General features: G+C 39.8%; 1 protein-coding gene across 1 annotated transcript in view; it reads right to left on the reverse strand.

The window, feature by feature from the left end:
- The window catches only part of LOC108798122 (A disintegrin and metalloproteinase with thrombospondin motifs 19-like), a gene marked incomplete at its 3' end in the record, with an annotated part of 178,172 nt that overhangs the window by 126,978 nt on the left and 38,620 nt on the right, over window positions 1-12,574 (reverse strand). Inside the window, exon 3 of the mRNA XM_018569844.1 lies at window positions 5,106-5,268. Within this exon, the coding sequence (XP_018425346.1) occupies window positions 5,106-5,268 (163 nt within the window). The remainder of the gene's footprint in view (window positions 1-5,105; window positions 5,269-12,574) is intronic.

Raw genomic sequence — 12,574 nt, forward strand, 5'->3', positions numbered from 1 at the left:
CGGCCAATTCAGCACGGCTCAGCCGAGCCGATGCATATGCGTTCGGCTCGGCTGAGCCACTCGGCCATGATCGGGAGCTGTACGGGCTACAGTGAATAGCCCGTACAGCACCCCTTCAGTTCTACTGAACCGAAGGGGTCCTGGGGCCGAAGCTAGCTGAAGGATCGGCCGAAGCTACGGCCAGATCCTTCGGCAGCTTCGTGAATAGACCCCCTAGTATATTAAATACTGTATGCAATGCAGAATTTTTTGTACTCAACATCTTCAGTTGAAATGAGTAAGATTAGTAGTTAAAGAATGAACAACGGTTTTGGGCATACCCGCCCTGTCTCAATTTGAAATGTGTGCACAAGTGGTATAAGAATCAAATTGATCTCTCCTAAGAGGAAACATGTCATCGTTACTAAGTAACCAATGGAAACATAGTGACATAAAGTCAATTCAAGCAGTCTCAGCATCAATTACAAAACAATAATTTCTCCACCAATAAAAAAAAGTTTCACAATGTCTGCAAATGTAATAGACATATCCGATTAGTTTAATTATGAATTTAAATTCATAAGATTTTCTGTAAATTCAGATATTCGGAGGCATCGAAATTTCCGAAAGACAGAAATAACGAATACGAACGTATTCAAATGTTTCATTCAGAACGAAACAGAAGCAGGAGAGCTATGTATCATTTACAGCTCCCAGGCTTCTCTGCTCTTTATTGACATTATTATTATTATTATTATACAGGATTTATATAGCACCAACAATTTGTGCAGCGCTTTACAAAATGTAGGAGACAGTACAGTTACAATACAATTTACCATCATACCAGGCCACATGCCCTCGACATTGGAAGGGTGCTCTTCCCCACAAGCCTGGCCCGGTACATTGTGGACATCGTGGAACTTTTTTTTTAAATAATGGAATTGTCAAGAACTTTTGTTGTGTATTTTGTTCAATTAAAGGATTATTTTAATGGTGTGGTGTTTTTATTCAACTCTTTAGTGAATAAGTAGGGGATACAACTACCCCTTACTCATTTACAAGGGGGGCAGTATCTGGGAGCCCCCTTTATTTAAAAGGGGTACTCAGATGCAGATGAGGCCCCCTGCCTGCAGACCCCCACAACCACCAGGCCAGGGTTGTGGGGAAGAGGTCCCCCCTGGAAAAGCACCCTCCAAATGCCGAGGACATGTGGCCTGGTATGGTGCAGGGGGAGGCACTTGCTTGTCCCTTGCTATTTTAACTTGCAAAAGCCAATAGCAGGCTGGCTATTGCTCCGTCCTCTGCCTGATGTCAATCAGCAGAGGAGCAGACCTGAGAGAAAGTTCTCTCCTCTGCTGATTGACAAAAGGTTGAGGGCATGTGGCCTGGTATGGTGCAGGGATTTGGAGCCGCTTGCTCGTCCCCCCCTTTCCTGTCTTGCCAGGCTGCTGCCCTGATTAAAAGTCTAGTATGGGATTTTAGGGGTTTGGGGTCTTTTTTTGTTTTTGTTGTTGGGGTCCCCCTTAAAATTCCTTCCAGACCTAAAGGGTCTGGTGTGAATTGCCGGGGGAACCGTGCGCTGTTTTTTTGGGTGCTTTTTTACATTCAGGATCCCTCCTAACATTCCTGCACACTGTTTTATTTTATTGTTCCTATGGGCTGTCAAAAGTTAAAAAGAAACAAAGTAAACATTTAATGTCACGTTTCTGCAACTAATTTTCATTCGTAATTATCATTTAACTCATTCGAAAATTTGTGCGAATACGAATGCCGAAGCGAATTGACCTTCTAACCGAATCCCCAAAAAACTAAATAATGAAGCATCCAAAATTAAGCGAAACTAAACAAATTTTTGGGGGGCTTACATGTCTAAAATTTAATATAATACAAATAATTTACAACTTAAAACCACTACTATAAATTGCAAATAAAGATTTTTGCTAAGGTAACTTGTAGCTCAAGGTGGTTCCTGAGCCCTGCAGAGTGCCTACAATGATGGCTAGTCACAACAGCCATACATTTCTCATCCTTTGACAAACACAGTGGTGGAGGTTTATCAAAACTGGAGCTGACAGAATCTGGAGCAGTTGTCCATGGCAACCAATCAGCATCTCTATTCAGTTTGCTCAGTTGAGGTTTGAAAATGAGGGAAAAAAAGCTGATTGGTTCCAATGCAAATCTGCTCCAGATTTTGTCTACTCCAGTTTTGATAAATTCCCCCCAGTGTGTCTATCAGGCTTTCTATTATCTATGAGAACTGTCTGATATATAACCTTGTGTTACTATTTATATATTTTAATTAGCACAAAGTAAGATTATGGCGAAAAGGTTATACATCTGAGCATTTTAACAATGTTGTAGTATTACAACCATAGTCTAAAACATGTAATATTGACCATGGTCAGACCTTTGTGAATGCCTACTGTATATACATTTGGTAGTGACAGGAAATTACTCAATGTCCCATTAATTTATGTCTGAAGCTGCATATTCACATTCTAATGTGTCTTTCAACACAACAGTGCTGGCTACATCTATAGGTCATAAACGTGAGGACAATACTTGGCCTTATGCTTAGAGTAAATAAAGATTTCTACAAACCTTGACATCTTATTCTGTGTTCAGAACTATTCTAACTCACAGTGGATGGTTTCACTTTGAATTATGTCACATATTTGTATTAGAACAGCTCAGCTTTATTAAAGGTTTGTGTGGATGGATTTAGTGGTTTAATTATGGGAAGAGAACACTTTCTTACTTAAAAACTGAACAATAAAGATTACTTGTGATTTTCTGGCTAATTATTGTGCAAGAAAATGCATCACAAAACTCTGCAATGGTGATGCTAACTTAATTGCAGCAGATGTCTCTTAAGTAAACTTTTCACTTTGTCAAAGTGTCTAAACTGAAGCAGAAAAATTTAAAAAGCATCACTGGGCACCTCCATCAGTTTTCCTGGAAACCTAAAGCTCTTCAACTTGGAGCTTTCAATATGCAAATATCTACATTAAAAGAAAACTATTGGGTAACCTTTTTATCCCATAGTTCTCTTTAGGGTCACGGGAGGACATATACTAATGTCCTCCTGTGACCCAAAGCTCAGTACATAGCAAGCTACAGCGCCGCAACCGGGATGGATCCCAACAATACTGTATTTCCTCTGTATGGGTCACAGAATATGGGGAACTGCTTTAATGGATGTAGGGCATGTGGCACGAGCTTGGATATTGGAGCACAAAGTCGGGACATCCTAAAACATTTAATGTGAAAATGGCTTAATGTAGCTTAATGTACCATAATGTGCCTAAACCTCAATCAAATGCCTGAAATCCATGAAACCTATCCCGTAAGTTTCATGAATTTTGGCTACCCACAGGGCAAATGAGTGACATTAAGCTTTTTTTGGGGGGAGCTTAATGTGGCTTAACGTACAAAAAACAACTTAGATGTTAACCAATTTCCCCCAAACTTCCAATACCACACGACTCTATCTATGCCAACATATTCTGAAGATTTGGGTTCATTTGATATAACATACTAAACGTTATTCACATTAAACTATTTTATTACAATGCTAAAACATCTAATGTGAACAGCTTAATGTGTAAAAAAGTATCTAAACCTCAATCAAATGCCTTGAAACTTTGCACGACCTAGCTTCTCAGCTTTCATAACCCATCCTGGAAGTTTCATGGATTTTGGTTTCCCACAGTGCAAATGAGTGACATTAAGCTTGTTTTTTTGGGGGACCTTAATGTGGCTTAACGTGAAGAAAACAACTTAGATGTTAAGCAATGTCTCCCAAACTTCCAATACCACACGACTCTATCTATGCCAACATATTCTGACGATTTGGGGTCATTTGATGAAACATACCAAAAGTTATTCACATTAAACTATTTTATTACAATCCTGGAAAACATTTAGCTTAATGTAAGAAGAGCTTAATGTACCATTTTGTGCCTAAACCTCAATCAAATGCCTTGAAACGTTGCACAACCTAGGTTCTCAGCTTCCCAAACCTATCCTGGAAGTTTCATGGATTTTGGCTACCCACAGGGCAAATGAGTGACATTAAGCTTGTTTTTTGGGGAGCTCAATGTGGCTTAACGTACATAAAACAACTTAGACGTTAACCAATTTCTCCCAAACTTCCCATACCACACGACTCTATCTATGCCAACATATTCTGAAGATTTGGGGTCATTTGATATAATGTGAATAACTTTTGGTATGTTTTATCAAATGACCCCAAATCTTCAGAATATGTTGGCATAGATAGAGTCGTGTGGTATTGGAAGTTTGGGAGACATTGGTTAACATCTAAGTTGTTTTTTGCACGTTAAGCCACATTAAGCTCCCCCAAAAAAACAGCTTAATGTCACTCATTTGCCTTGTGCGTAACCAAAATCCATGAAACTTCCATTATAGATTTTGGAACTTGGGATGTGCAAAGTTTCAAGGCAATTGATTGAGGTTTAGGCACATTAAGCTATATTAAGCCATTTTCACATTAAATGTTTTAGGATGTCCCATAAAGTCTTCATTGCATAATGAATGAATTTTGGATTTAGAGATATTTTAATTGAGACCTTGCCATCTGCAGCAACTAAGGCCTATAGTGGACAGTGCAGCAGCAAGTTTTCATTAGTTTTAGGATCATTAGCTTTCACAGGATTCAGCAAGAATGCCTATTTGTCACCCTAGTTTCTGTATACTGCAAGGTCCGCTTTAAGTTTCACCAGTAAGGATGTTGTGCATTTAACAGTCTCTTGTACCAACAACTATGCTGTAATTTGTCACCTTGGTACAGCAACACAGATTCTATTGGGTTATTTACTAAAGGAGTTGAGAATCTTAACTCGAAACATTGTGTTAATATTCACTTCAATTATCCAATTACGTGAAAAGCTTTTGCACATAATTGGTTATTCAAAGTGAACAGGAATTTGCTTTTCACATCATTGGATAATTTAAGTGAACATTAACACATGTTTAAAAAAAGGATTGTGGATTGTGAGGATTGTGATAAGATATTCGGTATTGGGTGTTGTATTTTGACAAGTGAATTTCTTTAATAGATTAAATACAATTAAAATAGAAACAAAATCTACTGTGAACAATACCTGTAACTCCACAATATTGATAATTTGCAGTTCTATTTTCTGTTGTCTTTCCTTCTGCAGCTCTTTTCCTTCTGTAAACCCGATGGGCGTGACCATCTGCAGTGCGTGTCTGATTTACAGGTTCAATGTATATGAAGTCTTCATTAATTTGTATAAAGCCCATCTAAGAAAAAAAATATACAATTAGAACAAAATATATATAAATATGAGAAGCCTGAAGCAGGTAGATTTCATATTTGATAGTATATTTAAGACAATTTCGCTAAGTTAATAAGTTACTAGCATCCCCCAATGAGTTATTAGCATCCCAATACCAGATAGTTTGTGGGTTATTCAATATGCAACTTTAATATCCAGTAGTGATTTATTGTGTCTTTACTGAAATTGTGAGGGTTATTAACAAAGCTGGCGAAGGCAGCCATGTGATAACTGACCCGAAGTGAAGGGAGCCGAAAGCTGTTCAGCTATTCACTTCAGGCTTGTACAGTTGATTTAAGCCATGCATCGGCTGAAATCATCCATACATCGGCTTGCTTCAGCTGGGTTCGGGTCGGCTGAACATGCCCAGCATGTTCGGCCGACCTGAAGTGCAGAAGGAGTTTGACTCAGCTGATCCAACACCTGAATTGGCTGAGCCGAACCTCCGGCAGGCAACTCGCTGCTGTTCTGCCTATTCTCATAGGGGCATTCGGCTCGGCTATTCTGCTCGTTACCTCCGTGGTACCGAGCAGAATAGAAAAACTGTAAAAAAAAAGACAAAAAAAGGGAGAAAACGAGTGGGCAGAGCTAGCAGTGACAGCTAGCTCCGCCCAACTGTTTCCTATTGGCCGAGACCTGCTGTCACTACAATGAGAGCTCAGCGGAGCCGGCGGGGATCTCATTGATATCACTGCCGGCTGCGCTGAGCTCTTATTGTAATCACAGTTCAGCGTCCCCTGGTTACTGGGTAACCAGGGGACGCTGGACTGTGATTACTGGGTAACCAGGGGACGCTGGACTGTGATTACAATGAGAGCTCAGTGCAGCCGGCAGTGATATCAAGGCTGGCCCCGCTGAGCTCTTATGACAGTTCAGTGTCCACTGGTTACCCGGTAACCAGGGGACGCTGAACTATCATTATACAATGAGAACTCGGCAGAGCTCTCACAAATCAGTGTCCCCTGGTTATCTGGTAACCAAAGGACGCTGATCTGTCATTGCAAGTGGCCAGAGCCAGCCGTGAGATGATGGCTGGCTCTGACCAGCTGTCAGTAGCAGGCTTTCGGCCGGCCAATGGCAGGCCGTTCGGCCCACTTCGGCTTTCACCTCGGCTCAGACGAGCCGAAGCATATGCCTCGATTTACCTTAACTTCATGTCTGAAAGTGAGGGAAATCCCCGTTGGTTAGCATGGACTCCAGGACTAGTGCCCCAAAGGAAGATTTCCCGCCTATTCCTGTTCTGATGACAACCCAAAATTTGGGATTTTCACTCTCACTTTCAGTGATAACAGTCACCAGGACAAATGGGGAGGGTGAATTTCTCTAATGGAGACATAGACAGCAAGTACAGGTGTACTAATCCCATACCACGCAATCCAAATTTAAAAAATAAATAATACAAAAGTGTTGGCTTCAGTTGCACTTTAACTGCAGGCAGAAGGCTACATCCACAGTGAAAATGCATATAGGGGAGCTAATTTGCCTGCAGTTAGATCATCATATCTGCCTCTAGCATGTGACTGGATGCTGAAGGAGTCGCTGAAGATTGATGAGGTAATCTCTCTCATCTCTGTCCTGTCATCAGATTCTGTGTCAGCACATGTGAACTTAGAATACCTGAGTGACCCCAAGTGCTGCCTCTCCCTCTCTCAGCCTGAGTTTTGCTGGGTACACAAGAGTCTGACATCCATAGGATTATAAGATGTTGATATCCAGTCAAGCAATGTAATGCTTTTTCAATAATCACATAACTGCATTAATTATAATGATATATCTTCATGAAGTTCAGCTTTAAGTATAATTGGTTAATTGAAGAATGCTAACTCACATAGAGTTGCATATACCTAAACTGGCCCTTAAGGTATTCCCTAAAAGCAAATAAGTCATTCTGACAAAAAAAAGAAAGATGTGAGTAAAAATTTTGACACACAGGTGGCAGCAAAATGCCATGAATCCCAGTGTTGAGGACCACAACAGAACTTTCTATAATATCATAGGGGTGCACACAAGTTTCTGCTGGGTGTGCATGAGCACACCCTAATTACCCCAAGCACAAACCAAAATGGCAACCACTGCCGTGTTTTTGGTCAGTGAGCCGGTGGAGAATCACAAAAATCTTTTTGATCGGCTCAGTGATACATAGGGTTGCCATACCACCTGTCCGGGATTCACATCACCGTTCCTTTAGCACTCACTTTTAAGTTCTGTAGGTGACCAACTGGAGTGTGCCTGGGTGGATTTTGCAAAGGACCAAGTTGCAGTGGAATCCTGATCGTGGCCGATCATGGAGGCTGATGTGCTGCGGAGACTGGCACCAAAGCTGGGCATCAGCTCCAGCCGGGTCCTGGGGTACGTGTGCACGGGGGTGGGTGAGGGTTTGCACAGCAAGTATGCCATGGCAGGTTGGGTCACTAGCACTTATCATCAGAGGCAGAAGAATGTGGGTTGCAATTGTACAAATGCAAAGAATTGCAGGTTTCAGCCTAGTGCTTCTGCATTTGGACAATTGCAACTCACTACCTGCAGGTTGCAATTGTTGCAAAAGTCAATGCTAATATATCATTAGCATTGACTTTGTCCTGAAAGAGGCTCCTCACTGAAATTGGAAATTGGCTACTACCTAGTGGATAACCATAAATCCCAGCTTGTCCTCGTAGTCAGACATTGTCATGTCATGCTGGTGTCTCTAGTTATCTAGAGTTAGCTGTCGAGTATTTGCTGGCTTTCTCTGTTCTGAATGCAGAAGATGACATGCTTGTAGCATGCTTACTGGGGTCACGGCCATAGGCGTGTGTACGGGGGGGTGTCTGGCCACACCCTTATCACCCCAAGCGCAACACTGAAACCGCAATAGTAGGTGCCATGTTTTTAGTCCCTGAACTAGTGGATATATCACAAAAATCTCTCTGTGACACGTGTATATACAATAGATATATATAGATATATATCTATATACCTATAGATATATATCTATATATATCTATTATATATACACGTGTGTGTTTTTACTTTTTTACAATAGGCTGCACACACCTATGCATGATATACATTCACATCAGTCCCTGCTCTCAAGGAGCTTACAATCTAAGGTCCCTATCTCACATGCATATATACACTCACACAGATGCTAGGTCCGAATTAGGAGCCAATTAAACTACCAGCATGACTTTGGCGTATGGAAGGAAACCAGACTACCTGGAGGAAATCCATAGATGAAAATGACATACAAACTCCATTCATATAGAGTCCTGACTAGGATTTATACAAGGACCCCCAGTGCTGCGTGGCAGAAGTGCTAACCACTAAGCCACTGTGCTGCTTTTACATATGTATTTTTGGGCAGTTCATCATTTGCACCTTTTTATTTAATGATGTACAGCACTGCTTTATAAATAAATAAAATATACAGTATATTTATTAGGGATGCACCGATACTTTTTGAGTAGCAGTGCCCAGTGGCGTAACAACCGGGGGTGCAGCAGGGGCGCGGGCCCCGGGCGAAAAGTGAAGGGGGACGTGATTCCTTTCATCCCCGCTGGGACACAGAGCAGTGCCCAGTGGGGATGAAAGGAATCAGAGAGAAAATGACAGCCAACACTGGCAGTGCCGATACTTGGCATTTTCACAAGCACTACCAGGTTTGCAGTGGTTTCAGCTGGGACCTGGCTCTGGTGCTCCACCAATGTCCTGAAATAATTAGTCCGTATTGTGTTAGAAAATCTGTCACATGACAATAAACAGAAAGGTATCAGTACTCGTACTTGTAAGTACTTGGGCAAGTAATAGTACTTGTACTTGCAAAACTGGTATCTGTGCATCCCTTTATTTATATTTTTAAAAACAAAATCATACATTAAAACAGAGATGCACAAATCCCTGGAGCTTTGTGTGCTCCTTACAAATGGCAGCTGCCTCCTAACTTTTGAATTTTTCTTTAGTCTAGACTTGGTTCTTGAAAAGTATCTGTACTTGTACTTGTATGTGTACCGAGTGCGGTATTTGGTATCGGTGCATCCCTAATATTTATATTAACATATTGTAAAAAAATATACCTTTTGTCATCAATGGTTACATAACCTAAAATAAAATTTGTAGTAACAGTGACACATAGAAATACTTTTTTTCTCCTTTTACTGCAGACTGTGTAGATATGGGATACATATAAATGAGTGGTATTAGGAATACATTATAGCATTCTTATAAATAGTAAGGAAGACATTGGTATATACATGGCATATGCGGTAATGTCTCAGAGCATGATTGGTATGAATAAAACTTGGTATAACAAAGAGAAAATGGGGGCATGCAGTTCAGCAAAGTTCCAATCAAATCATGATCTTTGTAAGATGGTTTGAATCATAAAGAAAGTGCACATGAAAATCTACATATGGAATGTGCACTTCACATCTGGAGGAGCTTCTGAAGCTTTGTAACTGGATCCTCGATCAGGAAATGCCCAATATACGTGCAGCATTTTTGAATTCAGCTATGAGGGTGCAGCAATGGGATCGTTTACCAGTAGTGATCAGACTGTTATGCAAAAATTTACAGCTAAAAGCCTGAAATGACCCAGAAGTTCAAATAAGATGACCAGACCGAAAAGGTTTCAGAAAGAAAACTTCAATTATAATTTTTAAATATAAATTATGTGAGCTGACACATGCAGGTAATATAGCTACTGATACTAATAAGTAAAAGCAGAGAGAGCAAGAGCTTATAGTGACACTAAACTCCAGAGTTAAATCTTAAAAATGCATTCAATTACCTTGACTATGAACAAACATGTATCTTATTTGTGTATTACTCAGCTGTAAATCCTCAAATAATCTCTGAATTGGTGATGACACTTTCCTTCCTTCTGGAGGGTGGCTACTTTTGTTCACCATGGACCCTGTGTGTTGTAAAGTAGTCACCACTCCAAGCTCACTCCCGTGATGGACTACTATCTCGTGTTGAGTTTACTAATTTATGAAGTTATAGACTATCACAGGATTTACCTCCTGAGGTTAGTGTCACTCTAAATTCACCCCTTACATATTCTATTAGAATATTAAAAGTCAACGAGCAGTTTCTTGCTTATATAAAATTACAAAACTGCAGGTTATATTCTATTATACAGATCACAGGAGCTGTCTTCCCAGATGTTTAAAAACTATTATAGGGTGCATCACCCTGCATAACATAACATAACTTATACACAACAATCGTATCACTAGCAGATTCCATCACTGAAAGAAGCCTGCTACTAAAAATGTGCTGATTAGTTATTTATGTGTTTGGGCAGAGTCTGCTTATGCCCCATGGGAGTCTTTGTCACTGGCTTATTGGGCTTTTTCAAGGGAAAGTATAGCAGTATGTTCAATGACTTTCACATTTTTACACACTTGCTCTTGAATATTTTTGCTAGTGTCTTTGGAGTGTGGGAGAAAACCAGCATACCCAGATGAAAACCCACCCAAGCACAGTGAGAACATGCAAACCCCTGCACCCCCTCTCTATTTTACCTGGACACCATTGCCACCAGGACTGAATTTGAAGGAACATCCATAATTTGAAGTTTACAGCTAAAAGGGCATTTCTCATATTGAAGAGATTTTCTATCACCTCCTGTTATGTCTACAGGAAAGGGAGTGTCCCTCAATGGGACATAGATGACAACAGAAATAAATAAAAGCATAAACAGTGGTTTTAACCATCCTCTACTTTATTTAGAATGGAAAAAAAAGTTTTGGCCTTAAATATAATTTAAGCATATATTATCTACATCCATTTTCTTCTCAACCTGTTTTATTTTTTACCCCTTTATTAAATTAAATATTTACCAAGTTCCAGTGTATCTCAAGCACCACCTAATACATATACATTCATTGTCCACGCCCATTAAAATTGTATTGCTAATATCCAAGCAGATATTAGTCAAAAGCAGTCATAATATCTGATCCCATTTGTTTTACTTAAAGCAGACCTTTACCCCTTTGATTACAAATCACATCAGCATACAGCTCTGCATGCTGATATGAAATCATCTTACATTCATTAGTTAAACAAACATATTTTTATTTTACCTTCAATTCTTTCGCCCATTCTGGTCCACTTTGGCACACAGGATGTAATGTGCCCAAGCGTTGCATCCTGGGAAGGTTACATAAGCAGAGCTTTGCTGGGAAATTTCATTTGTAATCTCACGGGATCTCAGGGAAAGGCATTTTACTCCCCTGAGATGATGTGCATGGTCACATGTCCTAGTCACAAGTGCCAGAGTTAAAGGGAGTAAAAGGAGATCTGGTAATCTGCCCTTAGTAATCATGGCCACTGTGAGAAGACTGGGAAAGAAAAGAGAAATAAGGTATGCAAAGAATAGAAGCCAGCAATGATCTAGAAGTATCCGTTGGTAGATTGTCATTTCTAAACGTGCCTTTGCTGTTATTTTGAAGATATGGGTAAAGGTCCACTTTAACATGTAGTATTTATTAAACATTCACACTAGTGCATCAAGTTTACTTTGACAAGTGGGAGTAACCCCTTTACCTTTTTAAGGTGCCCTCAAGAGTACCTGTACCACATGTTGAGAATCACTGACCTACAGTACTAAGGTAATATTGTAAGTATTATTATGACTTAAGATAATGATTGTGTGACTATAATGATGAAATCTCTTTTCACAATAAATGTTTTCAACAAAAAGGGGCATAAAAAATCAATCTAAGATTTGCTGAATTATCAGCAGACTGGCAGAGCAAGCTGTACACAGACAAACTGCATATTTCTGATTTGCTTGATTATGTGTGTGTTGATTTGCACCAGTTTGGCAGCAACTAGCAATAATTGTTCAGCCAAACTTTTGAGTTTCACAAATGTCGCTCTGCTTTTAATAAATTGGATCTGCAAAACAAAATTCTCTCATGTACAATTTGACTCGCATGTCCGCCAGCAAATTGGAATTGGAGAAAAAAAGTGTAAACATCCAAATTAAAATAACATAGCCTCAATTATTTATTGTTGACATAGAAGAAAACAGCTAAAATCAAATGTATAGAAAAAAAAGAGTATCCATTATTTATCTTGGTTTCTCTTGTATTAGACGTGGAATAATTGTAGATAGGCTATGTTAAAGAGACACTGTTATCTGAAAAATAATGTTTAATTAAATCCAGCTTTTCAAATAATGTTTACCATCAGCGCTTCCCCTGAATCACATCTTCACTGTCTTGCAGGGTCTTGCCAATTCTCCCCATCTACCCCGGCCACTATGTCACTAATCTGTTCTTGAA

Source organism: Nanorana parkeri, unplaced genomic scaffold, assembly GCF_000935625.1.
Source record: "Nanorana parkeri isolate BGI_ZX_2015 unplaced genomic scaffold, ASM93562v1 scaffold1410, whole genome shotgun sequence".
Taxonomy (NCBI): domain Eukaryota; kingdom Metazoa; phylum Chordata; class Amphibia; order Anura; family Dicroglossidae; genus Nanorana; species Nanorana parkeri.